General features: G+C 42.3%; 1 protein-coding gene across 4 annotated transcripts in view; it reads right to left on the bottom strand.

The window, feature by feature from the left end:
• LOC115167252 (AP-1 complex subunit gamma-1) overlaps positions 1 to 25,073 on the bottom strand; it is a 31,968-nt gene extending 6,895 nt beyond the window's left edge. The window contains exons 1-19 of one of the 4 annotated variants that reach the window (XM_029721476.1): positions 24,985 to 25,073; positions 14,054 to 14,257; positions 11,061 to 11,185; positions 10,192 to 10,333; positions 6,663 to 6,759; positions 5,874 to 5,950; positions 5,402 to 5,410; positions 4,568 to 4,663; positions 4,395 to 4,475; positions 4,149 to 4,303; positions 3,929 to 4,042; positions 3,616 to 3,756; positions 2,972 to 3,026; positions 2,582 to 2,704; positions 2,239 to 2,328; positions 2,007 to 2,131; positions 1,777 to 1,881; positions 845 to 986; positions 102 to 228 (exon numbers count right to left, since the gene is read on the bottom strand). In XM_029721476.1, coding sequence (XP_029577336.1) covers positions 102 to 228; positions 845 to 986; positions 1,777 to 1,881; positions 2,007 to 2,131; positions 2,239 to 2,328; positions 2,582 to 2,704; positions 2,972 to 3,026; positions 3,616 to 3,756; positions 3,929 to 4,042; positions 4,149 to 4,303; positions 4,395 to 4,475; positions 4,568 to 4,663; positions 5,402 to 5,410; positions 5,874 to 5,950; positions 6,663 to 6,759; positions 10,192 to 10,333; positions 11,061 to 11,185; positions 14,054 to 14,254 — 2,005 coding nt within the window. In that variant the 5' untranslated portion in view covers positions 14,255 to 14,257; positions 24,985 to 25,073. Of the gene's footprint in view, positions 1 to 101; positions 229 to 844; positions 987 to 1,776; positions 1,882 to 2,006; positions 2,132 to 2,238; positions 2,329 to 2,581; positions 2,705 to 2,971; positions 3,027 to 3,615; positions 3,757 to 3,928; positions 4,043 to 4,148; positions 4,304 to 4,394; positions 4,476 to 4,567; positions 4,664 to 5,401; positions 5,411 to 5,873; positions 5,951 to 6,662; positions 6,760 to 10,191; positions 10,334 to 11,060; positions 11,186 to 14,053; positions 14,258 to 24,780; positions 24,857 to 24,984 lie in introns of those variants that run through there. The other 3 variants (XM_029721474.1, XM_029721473.1, XM_029721475.1) reach the window with 3 other exon arrangements.

The following is a 25,073-nucleotide window of genomic DNA, read 5'->3' as shown; positions in this document are numbered from 1 at the left end:
AGAAGAAACCAATCAAGTTGCCCTAACCAATGACCACGGTTGGTCCACCTGTGCTTTGGACTGGAGAGAAAGAGAGAGAAAGAGAGAGACTGTGGTCCTACCAGACAGTGAGAGGTCCCCCAGTAGGTCGAGCAGCTCTCCTCCAGCCGAGGCAGGCTTGGTGGGCAGGGTGGTTTGGATCACAGGCACCACATCATTACCTCCCAGCAGGTCTAACAAGTCATTAGCCTGGAACAGAAGAGAAACTAAATCATAAAGCACATGTAGATTGAACCTGTAATACAAGGCAGATTTGTAGATTAAACCTGTAATACAGGGAGGATTTGGACAAAACAACAGTGCTCTGAATAACATCTCATTTATGCTTTGTTTTAGAACATGATGGTAAAATATTTTGTAACTCAAAAAAGGAAAATGTAGACTACTTTATATATTAATCTATAGATTGACATGCCCAGCACAGTTTAATTTTCCTATCAGCAGGGGTCCTTGCTTGACCAGTTTGTAAAAGCATTAGCAGACTTACTCTGATTTGTGGACTTTCACCACAGAGTTTAAGGGCTCGATTCAATCCGTATCGCTAAAGATCTGCGCTACAGCGCAATCTGCATTTTTTTTTAAACATTCCCACATCAGCAAAGACCGCATTCATGGTAAAAGCTGCTACATATGTCAGCTCAAACAGAAATGACCTTAACATTTCATTTGCGTATAACGCTGAACTTCAGTGATACGGATTGAATCAGATGTTGATCCACTGATTCAGCTACACATCGTCTGTGACAGAAAACCTCCCAGCAATGGTTAGTACAGATATGTCATGTGACCGTGACCTTTCCCTCACCTGGTTGGCTGGCTGGGTGACTAGGGGCGGGTGTTTTGTGTCAGGCACCGAGGGCTCTGTCTCCCCATTGGTCTGCACGATCTCTGTAGGGCCATTGGAGGCCGTTTTCTCCATGATGGGCATTCGCTCCAGTAAGGCAGGCCTTTAGAGAGGAAGAGAATGAGATGGGGGGGGGGGGAGAAGGAAATAGGTAAATTTCCTTGACTTAATGGGAACTACCGTAAATTCCGGACTATAAACCGCAACTTTTTTCCCACGCTTTGAACCTCGCGGCTTAAACAATGACGCGGTTAATATATGGATTTTTCCCGCTTTCAAATTTGTGGGTCCTGACAGCGTGGAGCATTGTCAAAAAATCCACTATCATCAACGGGTTTCGAAAGGCTGGACTGCTGCGTGTTGAAGAGGGCTCAGCGGGGGATTTGCCTCCGGATGAAAGTGACGAGAGCGACAATGAAAACGATCCAATATCGGATGAAGCAATTCTGAGGCTATTCAACTCCGACACCGAAGGAGATGGTTTCAGTGGTTTCAGTGCACAGGAGGAGGAAGATAGTGACCAATGACTTTCTTGGTAGGCTACTGTTTACTGCAAATTTTTTATTTTTTGTTACAAGCCGTGTTTCGTTAAGGCCTATTTATTTTGTTACAAGCCGTGTTTCGTTAAAGCCTATTTATTTTTGTTACAAGCCATGTTTCGTTAAAGCCTGTGTAAAGTTCATTTGTTTCAATGTACCGGTAGGCACCTGCGGCTTATAGACATGTGCGGCTTATTTATGTTCAAAATAATATAGATTTTTTAATTCAGTGGGTGCGGCTTATATTCAGGTGCGCTCAATAGTCCGGAAATTACAGTAAACAAGGGGAAGCACCAATCATTTCTACAGAAAAGTGCTTATAATAAATGGAAATACATTTTGGAGCATACTCACCTCATGTGATCATATTTCTTGAAAAGTGCATTGTACTCCACAGCTCTCTGTTGCAGCTCCACGTCGATGCTGCTGCCGTATATTGACACCACCTTCTTGATTCGGCTGGAGATTTTAAGACAAAAATGTTAACCTTGAGTGTGCGTCCTGCCATTCATTTCAGAGCTAAGGGGGGGAAAAATCATCATAACCTGTTGGATATTCTCTCTGCTCAACACAGATGGACTTACTTGACACTGCTGAAGCGAGTAGACAGCTTCATGATGGCAGTGAGGGAGTAACCACGGGTTACAGGGGTGGACAAGTTGGACACAAGAAGACCTTCCAAAACATCCAGGACTTCATCCTCTGTCACCTGAAAATATATACACTTCAACTTGAGGTCGGCAGTGCACATAGACGTGTTGTGTGTAACATTCTAGATGAAATAGTTGAGGTGATTGAGTGCTTCAGGAAGTCTACCTGGATGGGCTCCTCCTCCTCACACTGTCCAGATACCAGCAGGTCTCCATACTCCCCTATACACCAGGATGACACCTGGACCAGTGGTTGCTATGGGAGACAAACGCTTATACTTCAGAAGGATCAGATTCACTGTAACCAGTCCTCCTCAGAGAGGAAGGGAAACATCCGCACACTGTTTGCTACTTCCAAATGTGATCTTTAGTGATCCAATAACGTTTCAATCAACATATTCATTGTCAGGTTCCACTTATTTGTCTGGTTACGGCTGTTTCAGTGTGTATTTTCCCCTTATCATACAAGGGGTGTGTATGACGTGTGTGTGACCAGAGATGTCTCGGACCTGTGAGATGTCATCCAGCAGAGCTTTGTAGAGTCTCTGCACCGTGTAGGCATGCATCTCCACACTGTTGGTGATGAGCTGGATGAGGTTGGGGACAGAGTCGTCTCGGACATAGCTCCCCGCCTGGACACAAACAGGTGTTGTTAAAAATAAACATCTCAAAATGGACAATGAGGCAGATGATAATTTTGTATAGGGTCAGTGACAAAAACAATTTCAAGACTAGACCGTGTCTAAGACGGTAAAAAGCGGCTGTTGTCAGATATGAGATCATCATTTGCAGTTCAGTCGATGGATCACTCAAGGATTCATCACTCAACAGTCAAGCATAATTATTTATTTTACCATCATCTGTGCAGAGAAAAGTATTTGATGAAATTATACATATACCGTTGTCAGGACTCTCATGATGGTGTCAATGTGCCATCTTTTTGAAGGCGCATACCTGTGAAACAGAACACGCATCAGTCACCTCTGCATTACACTGAGCGGAGGATCATATAACCATGAACTGAAAAAAGTTGGACTGAGGTTTACGCTGTCAGAAAATATATGGTATCAACAATGTCATGCTCTGACGATGGATCACTCATTTTTTCATCACACAGCATTTTAGTAAGTAAGCCACACACATTAACCGGAGGATGCAGAAACAATAGTTAATCATTGGAGGTGCTTGAGGCCACTGACTGTAATCTATTCTCTAAGCCTACATTCCTAATGCAAGGAAACTGAGGCATTCAGTCAGGATCTGTGTGAACAGCCAACATGCAAAAATGACTGCTGCCATGGCCTCTCATGCAATCACTACTAATCCTTCTATTACCTCTCGAACCACTACTACAACTGCTGAGCAGCGGCCAATACAAACAAAATGAGGTGGTAAAGACCTACAAGCCACGGGATGATGTTGAGAACGGTTTCACATGGTGCAACTGCTTAATGTTGCTATGGAACTAGCAAGAGCCTTCTGATTGGCAAAGACTGATCTCTACGGATCTTCCAGCTCTAACTGGACCACACCCGAGCCTTACTTCTCTGCAGCCAGGAAGACCCCGGACGCACAGTCCGCTTTGAATTCTGGGTCACAGGAGTCCAGGAAGTAGAGCAGCTCCTTCATCATGCCTCGGATGTTGTTCCCATTCACCAGGGCGAAGCTCAGCTCCATCGCACGCCTAGAGAGGAAAATGGGAGGACGATAAGACAAGGAAATCTCTACATCTTCTGACCCTTATTTTGTGGAGAAATGTATGTACAGTGACTAGCAGTGTGTTGTACTAGTGTGTTATGTACTAATGTCTATACTGTATGTCACTCATGTTCTCCTCATTTAGGTGTAGGTCTCACCTCTTGATGGACACATCCAGGTCTTTTAGACAGTCCACAATGGTGCTCCGATGCCTCTGCACTGCATTGTGGTCCGTCTGTACAGTCTTCAGTAGGGACGTCAGTGCCACATATCTTGAGGGTGGACAAAAATACACCATAAAAGTGTTATATTACCTCAGACTTTGATGACCTATGTTCAGATCATTCAATTAATTAGTTCCGCAAGGGTGTTACTTACCTAATATTTTTGTCATTGTTGAGAAGGAAGCGTCCCAGTATGTTGATGGCCAACACCCTCAATCCACTTTCTGATTTGATGTCCATTATGGTCAGTACTGTCTCGTAGAGGATTGCATTGCCTACATTTTTACTGGTCTCAGTGTTGGTTGCCACCTACAAGGGCGAAGAAACCGTTAGTCTGATTGTAAGGCCATATCTCTAGGGCAGTAAGCCTCGAGTACTATTGATTAACCTATATTCTCACCTGTGCAAGAATGTCATTCATTGCTTCACTTGAGTCATCATCACTCCTGCCCAGAATTCGCAATAGTCTCAATATCCGCACCTGCAATGAAGGGGCATCACTGACTGGCCTAGCCAAGTTGATGTTACAGAAGATCAAATGATTGGAACTAAACACAAGGTCAAAGGTCTCACCTGCAGGAAGGGGTCACTGATGCCAGACACGTCATGCTCAGGAGAGTAACCAGACATGATCAGGTTCTTCAGGATTCTCACCAGCTGTGGAACCAACTACAAAAGACCAACAACAGGAGAGGAGGGGTACCATCAAGGGTCAAGGTCTTTATTTCTAAAGAATCGGTGTCCAACCTTGTTACTGAAATAACTTGACAAAGTATTTTGTAGAATGTGCAGTTATTCTTTACATTCTCTTGATTTAATTGTCAATGTAACTTACATTTCTGGGTTATGGTAATCAAGACAGCATTGATTGTATGAAAACATTCAGTTAGGATGTTGGGTTTTAAAAAGCTAATCGAACTGTGATGTCACATTCAATCACATCTGGATGAAATTTAACCCGAATCATAATTCTTACCAGGAATGCTAGGCAAGAATATTCATAGACAATTTGCACCAATGCGAATATATTTTTCTGAAATATATATTTGTACACATACAGACACATACCCCCCTTTTAACAGACATAAAACCATCAGTATCTAGTGAAAACACCTGAGGTGATCAATTGAAAACAGACCCATCATGTTGTTTTCAACATATGGTGATCAAATGAGTTACACATTAGGTTGATGATGACACATTGACAATAGTGAGGGATGTCTAAGAAACATTTTTAAAAATCCTGTCATGATATCAAAAGAGAACACCAACGTATAACCGCTGTAAAAGTAAAAATCAAAAAGACAAAAAGGTACTTTACGGAACACAGATTTGATTACATCTACAGTGACCGTGTGATTACTAGTAACAGCATGCACCAGCTATGAAACCAGAATGTACTCTTACCTTCTCATTCTAACACAATGCAGGAATTGTAACAAAGACAAATGACAGAAAAAATATGAGGTAGATGTTAGGGAAGATTCACTTTTAGAGAGCTCAAAGTAATGTTCTGATCATGAGTGGTGGGAGGCTGGCTCAAGGTTGTTATGGCTAAGGGACGAGGTACAGAACCACTAGAGATACAGCAAGGGAAAAAAGCAAGGCAAGGAGATACGACTGAGACATAGGCCTACTTTGAATGTAGAGCAAACCTTAAGGGAAAATGTAATCCAAGGTTTCAAAAGGCAAAATATGTTTGAAGTATATCCAAAACAGGCATAGTGAAAGGAAAATGAGTACTAAGAGAGAATGAAATGTAGAGTGAGCTTAGGAGAAATGCTTAATTAACTCCCTAAAGATTTGATGACGTGTTACGCTGTTACCCAAAGACTCATGATAGCAGTAATTTCACTAATTAGATTGTAGCTAGCCATACCTTTCTGAAGTGTAAGAGCATGTCAGGACTTCTTTCACACATTTCAGTGAGGAGGACAACAGAAGTGTGGAGAACACCTTAAGGAGACAAAGAGAAACTAGTTGTTTGAAAAAAGGTCAACAAACAACAGCATCCCTGATGAACAGTAGTAGTTCACAAAATGTGCACAAATTTCCTTGCCAATTCCCTGGGAGTCAATGTCACAGCATTGTTACTAAAATAAGGAACATAGTCTATGGGGAAGCTGTTTGCTGGTTCCGTTGTGGTGGTCTATAATCTGGATTCTCACTCTTAGTAAGTGTCAGTTTAATGTCATTAAGGCCAAATTTAGCACTACAAGGCAACTACAGGTATGTATCTAGCATCAACTTACCCTCCCCAAATCTTTACCTTGACCATTGAGGGGGAAAACACAACTGAACTTACAGTTTCTATGGGCAACTTCAACTGTCAAACTCGTTTAGAAACATATTCGTAGCAACATTGGTTCTGACAAGAGCATCACTTTATAAAGCTGTCAGAACAGCCATTGTACTATGACAACCATCAGTGTCTAGTGAAAACACCTGAGGTGATCAATTGAAAAACTGAAGGACCCAGCAGCCCCCCCAGCTCATCAGGAAACAGTCATTAATCCAGCTCTGTTCACTGAAGGACATTTCAACTGTATAGAGGGCACCAGTCCAATTTTCCCTTTGAAGGACACAGTATCCCCATTTTATCTGTGAGTGACCAAACCCAATGCTCTCTGTGCAGGACATAGTAGCCCCCAGCCCCCTGTTGTCTCACCGTGGTTCTTCTCGCTCAGCAGGTTTTTTGTGGCTGGGAGGAACATCTCCATTAGCTCTGGGACCTTCCTGATGACGTGGACTGCACACAACGCTGCCTGGGGAGAGAATTCTAATGTTTTCCAAAGTGCTCAACTATGACATGCTAACACAGACCTGCCAACCTTAAATATTTTTTATGAGTACGACTTTAGCGAGGCAACACCCACACTGCTCAAATCATAAGAAAATGCACTTGTTTGTTGTTGTGCCTAACAACAATTTTGGCAGAAGACAGTCTCAGTAGGAATGTTAGGCTATAGACTGTTATGGGTACTTGGCTGCTCTTCAGTATCTAACCAGAAATGTGTTGACATTTCTGGGGGGGGGGGGGGGGAAGTATAGGGGAGATCTGGAGGGGGTCAGTCAACTTCCCCCTCAGGAAGTTGGAGCATTTTGCATTTTTGAAAAACCTTTAAAACTGACATTTCCTGAATTACAGCATTAAATGATACTGAACAAAAATATAAAAATGCAACATATAGAGTGCTGGTCCCATGATCTGAAATTAAATGTTCCATATGTACAAAAAGCTTATTTCTCTCAAATGTTCTGCACAAATTTGTTTACATCCCTGTTAGTGAGCATTTCTCCTTTGTCAATATAATCCATCCACCTGACAGGTGAAGCATATCAAGAAGCCGATTAAACAGCATGGTCATTACACAGGTGCACCTTGTGCTGGGGGCGATGAAAGGCCACTAAAATATGGAGTTGTGTCACACAACACAATGCCACAGACGTCTCAGCATGCAATTGGCATGCTGATTGCAGGAATGACCACCAGAGCTTTTGCCAGAGAATTTTATGTTCATTTCTCTACCTTAAGCCACCGCCGTCGTTTTAGAGAATTTGGCTGTACATCCAACCAGCCTCACAACCACAGACCAAGAGTAACCATGACACCTCCACATCCGGCTTCTTCACCTGCGGTATCGTCTGAGACCAGCCACCCGGACAGCTGATGAAACTGAGGAGTATTTCTGTCTGGAATAAAGCCCTTTTGTGGGGAAAAACATATTCTGATTGGCTGGGCCTAGCTCCCTAGTGGGTGGGCCTGGCTCTCAAGTGGGTGGGCCTGTGCCCTCCCATGGCTGTGCCCCTGCCCAGCCATGTGAAATCCATAGATTACACAGAAGTCTCCGAAATGAAATTGCGGTGGTCTCAACGACACTCACATTTTTCTAGGTTACATTTAGTTTGTTATTGTTATTCTAATTAACTTCTTACATGTAGGGGGCAGTATTTTCACTTTCGGATGAAATACGTGCCCATATTAAACTGTCTCCTACTCAAACTCAGAAGCTAGGATATGCATATTATTAGTAGATTTGGATAGAAAACACCCTTAAGTTTCTAAAACTGTTTGAATGATGTCTGTGATTATAACAGAACTCATTTGGCAGGCAAAAACCTGAGAAAAACCCAACCAGGAAGTGGAAATCTGATGCTTGGAATCTTTCCAAGTCATTGCCTACCTAACACACAGTGACTTAGGAAGTGCAAAATGAAACCTAAGGCTTCCACTAGATGTCAACAGTCTTTAGAACCTTCTTTCAGCCTTTTGCAGTGAACAGAGAGTGAACAAGAAGGTGGGGGAAGTTGGTGACCCAGAAAATGACATGAGTTCACTGGCGCGCATTTACGTGAGGAGGTAGCTGTGTTCCATAACGTTTTTCAAGACATTGGAATCGTCCGGTTGGAATATTATTGAAGTTTTACGTTAAAAAGGCCCTAAAGATTGATGCTTTACAACGTTTGACATGTTTCAACGAACGTAAATATAATTTTTTGACTTTTCGTCGTGAAATTTTCTGCGCGCTTCCTACATTTGGAGTAGCTTACTGAACGCGCAAACAACATGGAGGTATTTTGGACATAAATGATGGACTTTATCGAACAAAACAACATTTATTGTGGACCTGGGAGTGCCTTCTGATGAAGATCAAAAGGTAAGTGAATATTTCTAATGCTATTTATGATTTTAGATGACTCCAAAATGGCGGGTATCTGGTGTATTTTTCTGAGTGCAGTACTCAGATTATTGCAAAGTGTGCTTTCCCCGTGAAGCTTTTTTGAGATCTGTCACGGCGGTTGCATAAAGGAGATGTTCATCTATAATTCTTTGAATAACAGTTTAATATTTTATCAACGTTAATGATGAGTATTTTTGTAAATTGTTGTGCTGATTCACCGGCAGTATTGGAGGCAAAATATTTTTTGAACATCACGCGCCAATGTAAAATGCTGTTTTTGGATATAAATATCAACTTGATCGAACAAAACATGCATGTATTGTGTAACATGATGTCCTAGGAGTGTCATCTGATGAAGATCGTCAAAGGTTAGTGCATAATTTTAGCTGGTTTTCGTGACATCTCCTTGCTTGGAAAATGGCTGTGTGGTTATTTTTGTATATGTACTGTCCTAACATAATCTAATGTTTTGCTTTCGCTGTGAAGCCTTTTTGAAATCGGACAACGTGGTTGGATTCAGGAGAAGTGCATCTTTAAAATGGTGTAAAATAGTCGTATGTTTGAGAAATTGAAATTATTGGATTTGTAGTTTTGAATTTGGCGCTCTGATTTCTCACTGGCTATTGTCAAAAATCAATCCTCGTAAGAAGTTGGTGTCTTTATGTGGATAGTCTAGTAAAAATGTAAACTGGCTCCTTAAATTTTGTTTGGGGAGAACATTTAGAATAAGAGAATAATTCAATTACTGGATGTAATGTAGTGGTCTAGCTTACTGTAGGCTATTTGGAATATGAAACAACTGAACAAGGACTATATCAGCTTGTTTCAGATCTCCATCCCTGACCTAATCCATCAAGGTCTGACTACTAGGCTACCATTCATCAACATGCCTTGTCATTGGTGAACTGATTATTATCACATTACCTACTGTTGACATACAGCTGGATCAAGAGGCCAGATCAACAACTGATTAAATCAACATAGGCCTAATAATCTTAAGACAGTCTAATATAACTTTCTGTGAAGGACGGTATTAGCGGAACAGCTCTCTCTGCCATGTCTGTTGACTAAACACTGTAGCTAACTACATTTGTCTTAATGTGCTTGACTAACACATACAACTTTGGAAAATGTATTCGCAGAATAGTTCGTTCTCCATTTTCCCTACCCTTTTTTGTCACACATCAGCGGTATCAACGGACAAAGTGGAGAGCTGTCATTCAGCTCGAGGGAGGAAAATAGTAGACTACTACGGGGGGCGGGCCGGAGTGGAGAGCTTGACATTTTTTCTCCTCGCCCAAGTCCTGATTGGCTCAGCGCCAACTTCAGACGGTGGTACCAATAGAAGCGTATTTTGGGGTACTTTTTCGTACCAGCATACTTTGACCTCAAATTGTGTGCATGGTACATAAAACGAGTGCAGGTTGGCAGGTCTGCTAACAAACTATAAACTGATCACCTGACTAACACTTCTTTGTAAAGAGTAAATATGGGCTAGGTGAGAATGAGAGGTACCTTTTTCCTCAGGTAGGAGTTGGATGTTTTGAGCAGCTTCTCCACCTCTCCAGCCAGGTCTCGACACATCTCTGAGGAGCCCATGCAGCCCAGGGTGCACAAGGCCAGGCCCTGGACATACTGTGTGCTGTGATTCAGATCACTGAGGAAGGACAGGGGGAAGAATGAGTGGGTAGCAGATAATAACTTTATTTATATAGCGTATAAAGTAAAAGTGCTTCACATCATAAAATAAAAGTACTAGCAAAGAAATAAAGACAGGAGGAAGGAGAAGGAAAAAAGATAACTAATTAAAATCATACATTAAAAGCATCTTTATAAAAGTGTGTCTTTAAAAGGGATTTAAAAACAGGCACAGAATCTGCAAGCCTGATCTCTGGCAGACAATTCCAAAGTCTAAGGGTCTTAATGGCAAATGCCTTTTGTTTTCAACCTAGACTTTGGAATGTGGCTGTATCCCTGTCTCCCGTAGGGAGATAATAGATCAGAAATATAGGATGGCGCCGATATGTAGAAGAGAAAGAAAAAATATATAAGAAACAGGAAGAGGTGGGTAAAAGGGACGACGAAGGATAGAGCAGGGTTTACAGGAAAGAAGAAAAATGTGCACGAAGGCAAGAGATTGAGAAAAAGAAGCAACAGCTGGTCCGGCAGGTTATGGGGCTGTTTCCGTATCCAACATCAGAAGCACACGCTTCTGGCGAGAGCACCACTCATGAGTAACATTTCTGGCAGTAACAGAACACTGGTGTTGGTGCACATCACCACCTCCCGCAGCACAGCTCTTATCTCTACTCCCACACTACAAATAAGCAGCTGTTCCTGTCAGGATAGTGTGTTTGAGCCAATGCGATTCTGGTCTGCCTTACTTCTTGATGCAGTTTGTCATTAATAGATGGACGTCCTGCCTCTCGTCCAACAGTAGCATGGCTCCCAAGTACCCTATCCGTTTGTCAGTGAACTTCTGGGATGCAATCAACTTCAGGCACTCCAGCTGGAAAACAAAAAAACTCATCAAATCAAATTCTATTTGTCACATGTGCCGAATACAATAGGTGTAGACCTTACAGTGAAATGCTTACTTACAAGCCCTTAACCAACAATGCTTTAAGAAGTCAAGAAAAAAAAATACAAAGTGTTAAGTAAAACATTTAAAATAAAAGTATCAATTAAAATGGCAGCTGTAAAATAACAAGCGAGGCTATATACAGGGGGCACCGGTACAGAGTCAATGTGTGGGGGCACCAGTTAGTCAAGGTAACATGTACATGTAGGTAGAGTTAACCAGTTTAGGATAGGGGGCAGTATTTTCACGGACGGATAAAAAACGTACCCGATTTAATCTGGTTACTACTCCTACCCAGTAACTAGAATATGCATATAATTATTGGCTTTGGATAGAAAACACCCTAAAGTTTCTAAAACTGTTTGAATGGTGTCTGTGAGTATAACAGAACTCATATGGCAGGCAAAAACCTGAGAAGATTCTGAACAGGAAGTGGCATGTCTGACAAGATCTTGTTCTTCTTGTCTCTGTTTATTGAAGACTGAGGATCTTTGCTGTAACGTGACACTTCCTACGGCTCCCATAGGCTCTCAGAGCCCGGGAAAAAGCTGAATGATGTCATTCCAGCCCCAGGCTGAAACACATTTGCGCTTTTGGCAAGTGGCCGATAAGAGGACAATGGGCTTAGGCGCGTGCACGAGTCGATCCCGTGCTTTATTTTCTTTCGTCTATTTACCTAAACGCAGATTCCCGGTCGGAATATTACCACTTTTTTTACGAGAAAAATGGCATAAAAATTGATTTTAAACAGCGGTTGACATGCTTCGAAGTACGGTAATGGAATATTTCGAATTTTTTTGTCACGAAATGCGCTGTGCTCGTAACCCTTATTTACCATTCGGATAGTGTCTTGAACGCACGAACAAAACGCCGCTGTTTCAACATAACTATGGATTATTTGGGACCAAACCAACATTTGTTATTGAAGTAGAAGTCCTGGGAGTGCATTCTGACGAAGAACATCAAAGGTAATCAAACTTTTCTAATAGTAAATCGGAGTTTGGTGAAGGCTAAACTTGCTGGGTGTCTAAATAGCTAGCCCTGTGATGCCAGGCTATCTACTTAGAATATTGCAAAATGTGCTTTCACCAAAAAGCTATTTTAAAATCGGACATATCGAGTGCATAGAGGAGTTCTGTATCTATAATTCTTAAAATAATTGTTATGCTTTTTGTGAACGTTTATCGTGAGTAATTTAGTAAATTGTTAGTAAATTCACCGGAAGTTTGCGGGGGGTATGCTAGTTCTGAACGTCACATGCTAATGTAAAAAGCTGGTTTTTGATATAAATATGAACTTGATTGAACAAAACATGCATGTATTGTATAACATAATGTCCTAGGTGTGTCATCTGATGAAGATCATCAAAGGTTAGTGCTGCATTTAGCTGTCTTCTGGGTTTTTGTGACATTATATGCTAGCTTGAAAAATGGGTGTCTGATTATTTCTGGCTGGGCACTCTGCTGACATAATCTAATGTTTTGCTTTCGTTGTAAAGCCTTTTTGAAATCGGACAGTGTGGTTAGATTAACGAGAGTCTTGTCTTTAAAATGGTGTAAAATAGTCATATGTTTGAAAAATGGAAGTTTTTGGATTTGAGGACTTTGTAATTCGCGCCACGCCCTATCATTGGATATTGGAGCGGTGTTCTGCTAGCGGAACATCTAGATGTAAGAGGTTAAAGTGACTATGCATAGATAATAAACAGAGTAGCAGCAGCGTAAGAGGGGTCTGAGTAGCCCTTTGATTAGCTGTTCAGGAGTCTTATGGTTTGGGGGTAGAAGCTGTTAAGAAGCCTTTTGGACCTCGACTTGGCACTCCAGTACCGCTTGCCGTGAGGTAGCAGAGAGAACAGTCTATGACTAGGGTAGCTGGAGTCCTTGACAATTTTTAGGGCCTTCCTCTAACACCGCCTGATATAGAGGTCCTGGATGGCAGGAAGCTTGGCCCCAGTGATATACTGGGCCGTACGCACTACCCTCTGTAGTGCTTTGCGGTCGGAGGCCGAGCAGTTGCCATACCAGGCAGTGATGCAACCAGTCAGGATGCTCTCGATGGTGCAGCTGTAGAACCTTTTGAGGATCTGAGAACCCATGCCAAATCTTTTCAGTCTCCTGAGAGGGAATAGGCTTTGCTGTGCCCTCTTCACAACTGTCTTAGTGTGTTTGGACCATGATAGTTTGTTGGTGATGTGGACACCAAGGAACTTGAAGCTCTCAACCTGCTCCACTACAGCCTCGTCAATGAGAATGGGGGCGTGCTCGGTCCTCCTTCTCCTGTCGTCCACCATTTGTCTTGATCATGTTGAGGGAGAGGTTGTTGTCCTGGCACCACACGACCAGGTCTCTGACCTCCTCCCTATAGGCTGTCTCATCGTTGTCAGTGATCAGTGTCAGTGATCAGGCCTGTTGTGTCATCGGCAAACTTGATGATGGCGTTGGAGTTGTGCCTGGCCATGCAGTCATGAGTGAACAGGGAGCACAGGAAGGGACTGAGCATGCACCCCTGAAGGACCCCCGTGTTGAGGATCAGCATGGCGGATGTGTTGTTCCCTACCCTTACCACCTGGGGCAGCCCGTCAGGAAGTCCAGGATCCAGTTGCAGAGGTAGGTGTTTAGTCCCAGAGTCCATAACTTAGTGATGAGCTTTGAGGGCACTATGGTGTTGAACGCTGAGCTGTAGTTATCCATTCACAAAACTGCTCTCTTCAGCGAGAGACACATTCACTGCCAGAAACAACAAGACATTCACAGATGTAGATTAATAAATTAAGAACAGTGTTCTTTTTAAACATACCTGCCCAAAGTGCGCTGGGTAGCCCAGCATGTGCATGTAGAGTAGCTTAGCCACATTTCTACAGCGGTAAGTGTTGTCTTCCTCTCTGAAGGACGAGCGTATAGCAGCACACTCTTTCTGGATCATCTCACGCTCCTCTGCCTGGGTCCGAGCCGTCCGGATGGTCCGGATCAGCTCCCGCAGTCTGATCGGCGCTGGCATCCTCTGGAAAACACGGAGAAACTAAACATTTGGCACAGGTGGCCTTACTGCAAAGTCATATTCTAATCTGACAGCCGCTAGGTGAAAGTAGGTCTGTGTCATTATGAAAGTATGGTGGGGAAAAATGACAATAATATGAGTAACTTATTTGTTTCTCCAACATTTGTATTGCTTAAGGCTTTACTACAGATGTAAATAAAGAGGACAAATCCATTAACACGAATGAAAGAAAAATGCCTGGGGTGATGGTGGGTCCACAGAGTGTCTGTCTGTATGCATTTCTGAGTTACAGTGCACGTAGCTGGGGGGCTAGTAAAATCACCTGACCACCACTTCTGTCTAGCTCATTATGGTTATCATTAGGAAGCCATGGGTGCTCATTCATTCTATAAGATAAATGCATACTCCTGTAATGGTATTTTTTGGTAGCCTATGTGATGAAAAATATTTGAATAGCAAATTAGCATTGTTCTGCGAGTACAGCCTCAAATGTGACAAGTAAATGGAGAATTCCTTGCTCAGAAGCTTGTGAAGAGAGTACTAAGGTTTCAAACCAGTGAAGGGTGATTAAATATTGAAGGGGCACATGCTTGGCGGTGAGACTACATTCTCCAGTATTTACATGCAGCCAGACAGATGAATAATAATAGGAGCACTGTGCCCCATTTCTAAAACGTCAGCCAGGTACAGACCTGGCAAACACAAGGGAACTCACAGTACCGTGCCTCTGATGTTACTAATGTACTCCCATTCTAACAAGAATGCTGCTCCATGAGAGGATGCATTCAGAATTAAATGATTATATGCTTGTCTAATCTCTCACCCCATTAATGATATGTGTCTGACTCAGAGATAGAGGGATTTGATTTTATAGGTAGGCGGCAAGATGATAATGACAAATACACTGTACTACTTCCTATTTGATAAGTACACTTCCTGTGTGGTATAACATTCACCACAGCTTGTGGTCTCAGAGGCCTGCAAGGTACAGCAGGTTGACCAACTAGTCTGTATGTGCACACAACTACCACAATCCAGTGGCCTCTGGTCAAGAAGAAGAAGCCTGCATGTTGGATCTGTACACTAGTTGACTAAATCAGTCTCATGCCCATTTCAGAGGATCAAATATACAAACAGGTAAATGAGACCTTGACTAAGTCAAGAGTACAGTATGAAGATAGGTTAAAACTGCTTCTCCCCGATTACACTTGTAGGCGATGTCATGGTAAATTTGGCTAGCTAAGCTCATCCGCAGAAACACGTCATCGGGTCTAACGGTCGTCTCGCACTGAACGGCGCATGTGCAGGCCGTCAAATCTAAGGCACCCCTTCGATATAAAGTCGTTTTTGACAAAAATGAAAACGTGTCAGTTTGTCACTCACAAGGTTGAAGTAATAACATGTTCAACTAATTAGGACATTTTCTATAATCTAGGATGCCTTTAGACTTCGAGAAAATTGACAACCAAGGAAGAACTTCACTTCCCCTCATTGAATTCTCAAGCCACGGCCTGGTCTGTTTGTTCCGTTTCGCAAGCGTTCCCGAAGTCTCACAATGTTGCGCCTCTGGGTTTAGAAAGTCTGCGTTAAAACCCTGCAGGAATTCGTTGGGTAAATGGTGCATGAGCACTGAGCTGCATCACAATCCTTCATGAACTGTCTGCTAGTGAGGATGAGCCTAGCAGTGGTGTGAGAGAAATCCAGAAACACAGAGGAAGGATTGCTCTCTTGGCAGTTAAGAGATAGTGTGACAAAATTGCTCAATAGGCTTTTAGCTTTAAAGATTCAGTAAAGAAAGAAGTAACAAACTGGCACAATGAGAGCCATGGATATGCGGTCTCCCTTGAGGGGAAACTACGAATGTGTAATAACTACACATCAAACACAGGTGCCAAGTCATATGAAGTGACTTGTACGACAAAAGACCAACAGATCTCGGCATTCCAAAGGCGTCATTGGGTGTGCTAAACAAACTCTACTTCCTGCTTTCAGAAACCCCTATAGCAATGACACGTTTGACTTTCAACACCCGAGTTAAAGCAATTAACACTGCGGCCTACACTCTAGTGTAGTACATTCAGAAAGTGTACACTTACAGTACTACAGTCAGACACAGCAGAGTGACAGAGAATGTAAGAGAAACCCTGGGCAGGCTGGAGTACGCAGAACAAGGTCAAGGGCCTGGCACCAGCAGTGGGTCTGGAAGAGGCCTTGTTTATTGCAGTGAAGGGCCTTGTGAGAGGGGTATGTGTTAATGCACCACCACCACAACAGGGGATCCATCACGCGCACTATGCCAGGAACAAACGGAAAGTTATTACCGCTGGCTCCTGCGTGCAGAGAAGAGGTGTTTTATGGCTTCCCATCTCAAAAGAAGCATGGCTCTTATCTGTTAGCATGGATAATGTAATTAAGCAGTTATAGCAAGAGGGATGACAGTAATTAGTTGCTGAACAAAGCCATTTTCTGCATCTAGCCGCCTCAGAGCTGACGCTGTTACTGAAAAAAGAATGCACTTGCTAAATGGACAGAGCAGAGACCCTCTTAGAACTAGGGAAAATATAAAGGCTGTACACACAAAAAGGTCCAACAGATTACAGACAATCCAATAATAACACCAGTTATGTTATCACATCAAATACTTTTTCCAATACCAGGGTATACGGTATTACCGTAAGTGCACACAAATGGTGCTATTTCTTTAAACAAAAAAAAATATATATTTTTTTAGGCAACATGACCTTAATCCAGGAGGGAATTGATTGTCTCTGCTGTAACCAACAAGCCTTATCTTGACATCTAGCCCCTTAGAAAACCAAATGCATAGCTGGAGCCCTAAGCTGGATACAACTTAAATGTGGCACATCTTAGATAATTAACTTACATTCACCGGCAGGTTAATTAGGTACACCAATCCAGAACAGCCTGAATTATTTGGGGTATTCTACAAGGTGTCAGAAACGTTCCACAGGGATGTTGGTCCATGCTGACGCGATGGCATCACGCAGATGCTGCAGATTGGATGGCGGTACAGTCATGCTGCCAACAGCCCGTTCCATTTCATCCCAAAGATGCTCTATTGGGTTGAGGTCTGGGGACTGACCAGGCCACTCAAGTAAACTGAACTCGCTGTCATGTTTCAGGCAATGTTTTTCCAGTCATCAATTGTCCAGTGTTGGTGATCGTTTGCCCGCTGGATCCACTTCTTGTTTTTAGCATATAGGAGTGGAACACGGTGTAGTCGTGTGCTGAAATTGCCCATCCGTGACGAGGATCAACCAGTTGTGCTTCCCGAGATGCCGTTCTGAACACCACAATTGTACTGCGCTGCTATTTGTCCGTTTGTGGCCTGCATGATTCTTGCCATTCTCCTTTGACCTCTATCATCAACAAGCAGTTTTAACCCACAGGACAGCCGCTGACTAGATGGTTTTTTGTTTGTCACACCATTCTCGGTAAACCCTAGACACTGCCTTGCGTGAAAAGCCCAGGAGGGCAGCTGTTTCTGAGATACTGGATCGGGCGCGCCTGGCACCAACAATCACACGTTCAATCGAACAGTAACTGAATGTCTTGATGCCTGCTTTATATTGGAAGCCATGGCCACGTGACTCACTGTCTGTAGGATCGATCCATTTTCGGGAACAGGGTGGTGTACCTAATAAACTGGCAGGTGAGCGTATAGTTATACATGTATAGAAGCATGCACCCCCTGAGAAAAATGTCAGGTCGAGTTAGCAGCACCATGGAGTAAGGCTTGGCGATCAAATTCATTTGCATGCATGTTTTTGCGCGATATTCCAAATGCCTTTATCACAAGAATCAAGTTCTTATATATTATTCATTTTTATGAGCGTTTGTCCGCTTGTTCTCATGTCTTTTTGGTCTCGGCTGTTTCCATCTTTCTTTCTCTGCTGTGTGCAATGACTGTAGGCTGTATGCACCTTCCCATTCATTCACACACCCAGTCCCTCCCCCTGCCACCCCCAACAACAAATATTAGAGATCACTTCTTCCTCTGATAAGCAGTTTCAATTCGAGGTTTGGTCCAACAGAGTCAGTCAATTCCCCTTTAACGATACACTTTGTAATTGCGCGCAGAGCAGACACTAAAATGGGAGTAGACATTATCATTGATTCTGGAAAATGAAGGCTCAATTTCTCACGCACAGCATTGCTGTACCGCTAGCAGCAATTCCGCAGAACACCTTCATAATAGCAGTCTAGTATGCGTCTTATAAATGTGCAATAAACACAATTATATAAAGAATTGGCAACTCGTTCTCATTGAGAAAAAACAACAGTTGATTAACACATCTGAACAAAGTGGACAGGCTAGCAAACTGTTCAAACAGCTAGAGATGGACAGAAGGGTGTGTTCATAACAATTCAACTGTCCTACCTTTTAACTAGCAAATAGATCCAAGTTGGCTAAACTTCAAATAGAAATTAGCTGGCTACTCACGGGCACGTGAGCTTGCGCTTGAGAGATTGTTAATTTTCTATAATGCTTGCTACAAGAACTGTCATTATTAGTAATTTGTGCATTATAATTGGTTCAACAAGTTCAATTTGTAAAAAAATGATAAAAAAGGGCATTTTCATAGACTTCAAAGCCAGTTTAGTGATTATTGCAAAAAAGCTGGTTAAACTATTGTTACAAAATAATTAGTGGATCTTGTGGTTGTGGAAGGCTTAAATGTAACCTAGGTAACTTCACAAGCCCTCAATTCATTAGATTATTGCTGACTGTTTGACCTTTAATTGTTTTGCAAAGCTTATTTAGATTTAAAAAACACACACACACACACAGGTATGTGGACACCCCTTCAAATTAGAGGATTCAGCTATTTCAAGCACACACACACACACACGTTGCTGACAGGTGTATAAAATCAAACACGCACCCTGCAATCTCCTAGACAAACATGGGCAGTAGAATGGCCTGTACTGAAAAGCTCAGTGATTTAAATTTTTTACATTTACATTTTAGTCATTTAGCAGACGCTCTTATCCAGAGCGACTTACAGTAGTGAATGCATACATTTCATACATTTTTTTTTTCTGTGCTGGCCCCCCGTGGGAATCGAACCCACAACCCTGGCGTTGCAAACACCATGCTCTACCAACTGAGCTACAGGGAAGGCGTGGCAACATCATAAGCTGCCACCTTTCCAACAAGTCAGTTTGTAAAATGTTCTGCCCTGCTAGACTGCTCCGGTCAACTGTAAGTGCTGTTATTGCGAAGTGGAAATGTCTAGGAGCATCAACGGCTCAGCCGCAAAATGGTAGGCCACACAAGCTTACAGAACGGGACCGCACGTATCACATCAAAATAATGTCCTCAGTTGCAACACTCACTACAGAGTTCCAAACTGCCACTGGAAGCAACGTCAGCACAATTACTGTTCATCGGGAGCTTCATGAAGTGGGTTTCCATGAATGAGCAGCCGCACACAAGGGTAAGATCACCATGCACAATGGTTTCATAACAATCGGTATTTTTGGACGCCGATTATATTGCAATCCATGAGACTGCGTGGCAGGCTGACCACCTGTTACGCTAGTACAGGCAGCGAGGAGCCATGGTAAGTTGCTAGCTAGCATTAAACTTATATTATAAAAAAAATAAAAAAATAAATCTTAACATATTCACTAGTTAACTACACATGGTTGATGATATTACTAGGTTAACTAGCTTGTCCTGCGTTGCATATAATCAATGTGGTGCCTGAAATTGTGTCACTTCTCGAGTTCAGTGTAAGCAGAGTCAGGGTATATGCAGCTGTTTGGGGTCGCCTGGCTCGTTGCGAACTGTGTGAAGACCATTTCTTCCTAACAAAGACCATCATTCATTTGCCAGAATTTCACATAATTATGACATAACATTGAAGGTTGTGCAATGTAACAGCAATATTTAGACTTAGGTATTTTATCGAACGGGTGGCAACCCTAACGGTTCCGTATTTCACTGAAAGAATAAACCTTTTGTTTTCTAAATGATAGTTTCCGGATTTAACCATATTAATGACCAAAGGCTCGTATTTCTGTGTTTATTATAATTAAGTCTCTGATTTGATATAGCAGTCTGACTGAGCGGTGGTAGGCAGCAGCAGGCTCGTAAACATGAATTCAAACAGCACTTTCCTGCGTTTGCCAGCAGCTGTTCGCAATACTTGAAGCACAGCGCTGTTTATGACTTCAAGCCTATCAACTCCCGAGATTAGGCTGGCAATACTAAAGTGCCTATAAGAACATCCAATAGTCAAAGGTCTATGAAATACAAATGGTATAGAGAGAAATAGTCCTATAATAACTACAACTTAAAACTTCTTAACTGGGAATATTGAAGACTCATGTTCAAAGGAACCACCAGCTTTCATATGTTCTCACGTTCTGAGCAAGGAACTTAAACGTTAGCTTTTTTACATGGCACATATTGCACTTTTACTTTCTTCTCCAACACTGTGTTTTTGCATTATTTAAACCAAACCTGTTTCATTACTTATTTGAGACTAAGTAGATTTTATGTATTATATGAAGTTAAAATAGAAGTGTTCATTGTTCATTCAGTATTGTTGCAATTGACATTATTACAAATATATATATAAAAAAAATAAAAAAATTTTTTTTAAACGGTTGATTAATCGGTAGCGGCTTTTTTTGGTCCTCCAATAAATCGGTATCGGCATTGAAAAAAAACAATCGGTCGACCTCTAGTGTAAAGCTTACCGCTATTGGACTCTGGAGCAGTGGAAACGTTCTCTGGAGTAATGAATCACGCTTCATCATCTGGCAGTCCGACGGACGAATCTGGGTTTCGCGGATGCCAGGAGAACGCTACCTGCCCCAATGCATAGTACCAATTGTAAAGTTTGGTATAGGAGGAACAATGGGCTAGGCCCCTCAGTTCCATAGAATTGAAATATTAACGCTACAGCATACAATGACATTCCAGACGATTTTGTGCTTCCAACTTTGTGGCAACAGTTTGGGGAAGGCCCTTTCCTGTTCCAGCATGACAATGCCCCCATGCACAAAGCGAGGTCCATACAGAAATGGTTTGTCGAGATCATGTGGAAGAACTTGACTGGCCTGCAGAGAGCCCGAACCTCAACCTCATCGAACATCTTTGGGATGAATTGGAACGCCAAGTGCGAGCCAGGCCTAATCGCCCAACATCAGTACCCAACCTCACTTATGCTCGTGGCCGAATGGAAGCAAGTCCCCACAGCAATGTTCCAACATCTAGTGGAAAGCCTTCCCAGAAGAGTGGAGGCTGTTATAGCAGCAAAAGGGGGACCAACTCCATGTTGATGCCCATGATTTTGAAATGAGATGTTTGACAAGCAGGTGTCCACATACCTTTGGTCATATAGTGTACATTGTGAATAGCCCATATGTTTGAAAAAAAAATAAAATACAGATTTTTAGGCCATATCGCCCAGCCCTACCGTGGAGTCTGGAGGAAATGAAATGGAACAAGGAAGGTGCAGAGAAAGGAACATAGTTGCATGAGCCAGTATGTTGATAATGTCAGAATTCACAGTGATCAAAGTGCAATGGAAGGTCAGTGCACATTCCAGAAGAGCAGGGGGACTCGGACTCCCTCCTTTCCATTAAAATGGAAACTGGGCAGCATAGATGAGATCCCATGGTAAATCGTACATGGCTTAGAGGTGTTCTTCTTAGGCACAATGCATTAGCAACCTCCGTCGCTACCCTGATAGCACAAGAAAGTACAATTAACTGCAACAAGTAATTCACACCCTATAGTCCAGCAATCTGTTTAAATGCATGAATCATGACAACACACATTCAGCACCTAGGCTTAATGACTCGAGCAAAACAAAGGTGTATATTTCCTGTGACTGACATCTGACAAGTAACCAAAGCCCCAATCAGCCTCTGTGCTCATAAGTGTGCGCATACAACAGATGAAAAATCCAGTCTCTGCTAGACTAACAAAGACTTCGAGGAAATTTCTGTTCTACTACAATGTTGCAATAGCTTTTATAGGCACACATTCTTTTATTAATTTTTTCTTTATTACATCCCCAAAAGCTTGCACAAAAGATGCGTTTGGTCTCAACAGAGAGGACAGGTTGAGCACAATAGATGGATTATGAAGACCATAGGTGGAGAAAGTTTGCACTTGCTGAACTGTTGGGCAGCTACCACCAAAGAAGCACTCACCAACATCCGCTTCGCTCAGCCTTACTTACTTTCCCAGGATGAAAACAGTACTGTTCAGCTGTATGGCCACGCTACAGATTTTAGTCCCGCTATATTTCACAGGAGCTTGGACAGCCAACACAGTGTCATTTGGTCAAGCCAAGTGACGCAAACATTGCTGTCAAATGGAATGACTGACGCAAGACATTATCCTGATCAATTAGAGGGGGTGGATGTCAAACACCCCTGAACTTATTCCTGTCCCAGTTGAATTAGGCCCTTGTCCTCCAAATGCATACTGATGCATTTGATCATGCTATTTAAGACTGCTTTGGGATCAAATTGGGCATAAAGGAAGACACAATGATGATATAGTGATTGTTATCAACACCCTCATATAGCCACAGAAGGAATCATATCTGACACCAGCTGTGGCAGATTTCCTGAGCGAATGGAATTGCCCATTCCTCTCCTGAGACGCTAGAAGATACACAAGCCTGCTGAGCCTAGCAACCAGTGGTAAGAGAAAACAACCTCAACACACGGTTGAGTCCACTGGGGGCATAGGCTACTAAATTTCCAATGTCCGGACTCCAGAGACAAAACACACCATCAATGAGGCTCTTTCCAATTGAGAACCCCGACGCTATACAATAATACAGCAACTGTATAGGAGTATGTGCCACAATTTACTTTCTCCTTACCCAAAGTTATGCAGATGAAGTTCATTAAGCTACAGAAACAATTCAATGCCACCATTGTAGAGGGAGCACTCCTTTCAACACAATATCCCAGCATATCGTTCTCTTTGACACTCATTTAGCTGTCACTGCTCAGCCAAGCTCTCACCAGAATATTTAATTGGTAGTGTTACAGCAGGCTGCTACCTCCATTCCAACCTAAAAACAATTCTACAAGTAGTATGACAGTACATTTATGCAAAACATTGGCCTACATGGTTTAGCCAAGTATTGGCCTACTAATATAAGCGTGTACTCTCAGAAAGCCTTCATTGAATAGGCTGAAAATGCAGGTAGAAATATGGACACTTGTCAGCTGGTTTAATGCAAATACAAAGAACATGCAATTAAAAAGCAAGTCGATCTGAGTATATGACACTGATGTTGACTTCAGGAGAATCGACTGACAGAAGAGGTGGCAAAAGGGAAACAGGAAATCACAATTCAAAAGGAGTCAAATATTTTAAGAACTTTTCTACACAGATGCAAGCAAGCCCAAATAAAAAAAAACAATGGCTGTAATGGCATATAAATAGCCTAATAATCACAAGTGAAGCAGGTGGCATAATAACCCATTTCTTTAAAAGGTCTGGGGATGGCACAACTGAAGAAATGAAAGAGGTTAGCTACAAATAGCTAACACACTTGAGAATTGACACTTGTCGAGGTGTGTAAACAACTTCCATAATAACGTTAGTATATTAACATTCAATGTAACTTCCCCACAACCAGTATGTGAGTATTGTAGCTAGCTAATTAACGTTAAGTAGCAACAATACCATAGTAGATAGCTAGTTTAAGTAACGTTAGTAACCTTAAATTCATTGCAACCACGTATAAACAGCCAAAGCTAACGTTACAACAGTTATACCCAAGCTAGGTATAAACACACATCTTATTTGAAGCGTGGGTATACGTTACAGTTCAACTTGAACACAGCAAGGTATTGCGCTAACTAAGTTAACGTTAGCTAGCTACTTAGCTAACATAATTGGCTAGCTACAGTAGTTAGCTAGGTAACTTCCACGTCGGTACATATCTACATTCTGCATACTAAGTAGCTGGCTAGCCAGTAACGTTAGCTGGGTAGGGTGGTTAGCTTGCTACGGTAGATCACAAGCCCACGGAAAGATTGTTACATTGCTAATCATCTCTTGAACACAATACTTTACGAACATTTAACCACACCTGTCAAATATATTATGCATTGTCACGTTACCACTAGTTAGCATTGGCACTAACAAGCTAGCAATCTAACGTCCGAGCAGAGGCCATTTCAGGGCGAACATGGCACAATTACAGCCTTCTAATTTCTCAGACATAAGTAAACCCTTTTAGCAAGTGAACATACAATGCATAGCTAGATAGCTACGCAATCGCGAAGAGGCCTTCATCGCACTGACTTAGCTTGCAAGTTAACTAGCTAGTAGGATTAGTTAACTAGATAGCTGCCTTTCCTACATACCTACCGGTACATCTCGTTTGAGTAACACAGCAAATAACCAAATGCAATATTGACATACATTAAAGGCGTGTAAGCAAGTAAAAGTTTAGTATAAAAACAGATTTCTAAGGTTAAAGATCGAACAAGTACAGATTAGGTAAGCATACCAGCTAGCCGACACCAGGCTAACGCTTCTCTGACAGACACCCCCCCCGTACACTGGCTGGTTAGCGCAGCCTCACTTCCGATCCTCTGTAGCGCCAACATTGATTATTGTCACCGCGGTTTAAGACAAAGTCGTTCTGATTTTTCAGCTATAATCAAATAAACAAATCTGTTTAACTGACATAGTTGTATAAAGTTATACTCACTAGCCGTATTGATACCAGAAAATAGCTGGAATCTTCTCTATTTGCGACGGAGGAAGGAACAGACCAGACATTCAAAATGGTGGCTCTCC

This window comes from Salmo trutta, chromosome 29 (genome assembly GCF_901001165.1).
Source record: "Salmo trutta chromosome 29, fSalTru1.1, whole genome shotgun sequence".
NCBI classification, from domain to species: domain Eukaryota; kingdom Metazoa; phylum Chordata; class Actinopteri; order Salmoniformes; family Salmonidae; genus Salmo; species Salmo trutta.
The sequence above is the reverse complement of the archived record's forward strand: the minus strand, read 5'-3'. Positions and strand labels throughout refer to the sequence as shown.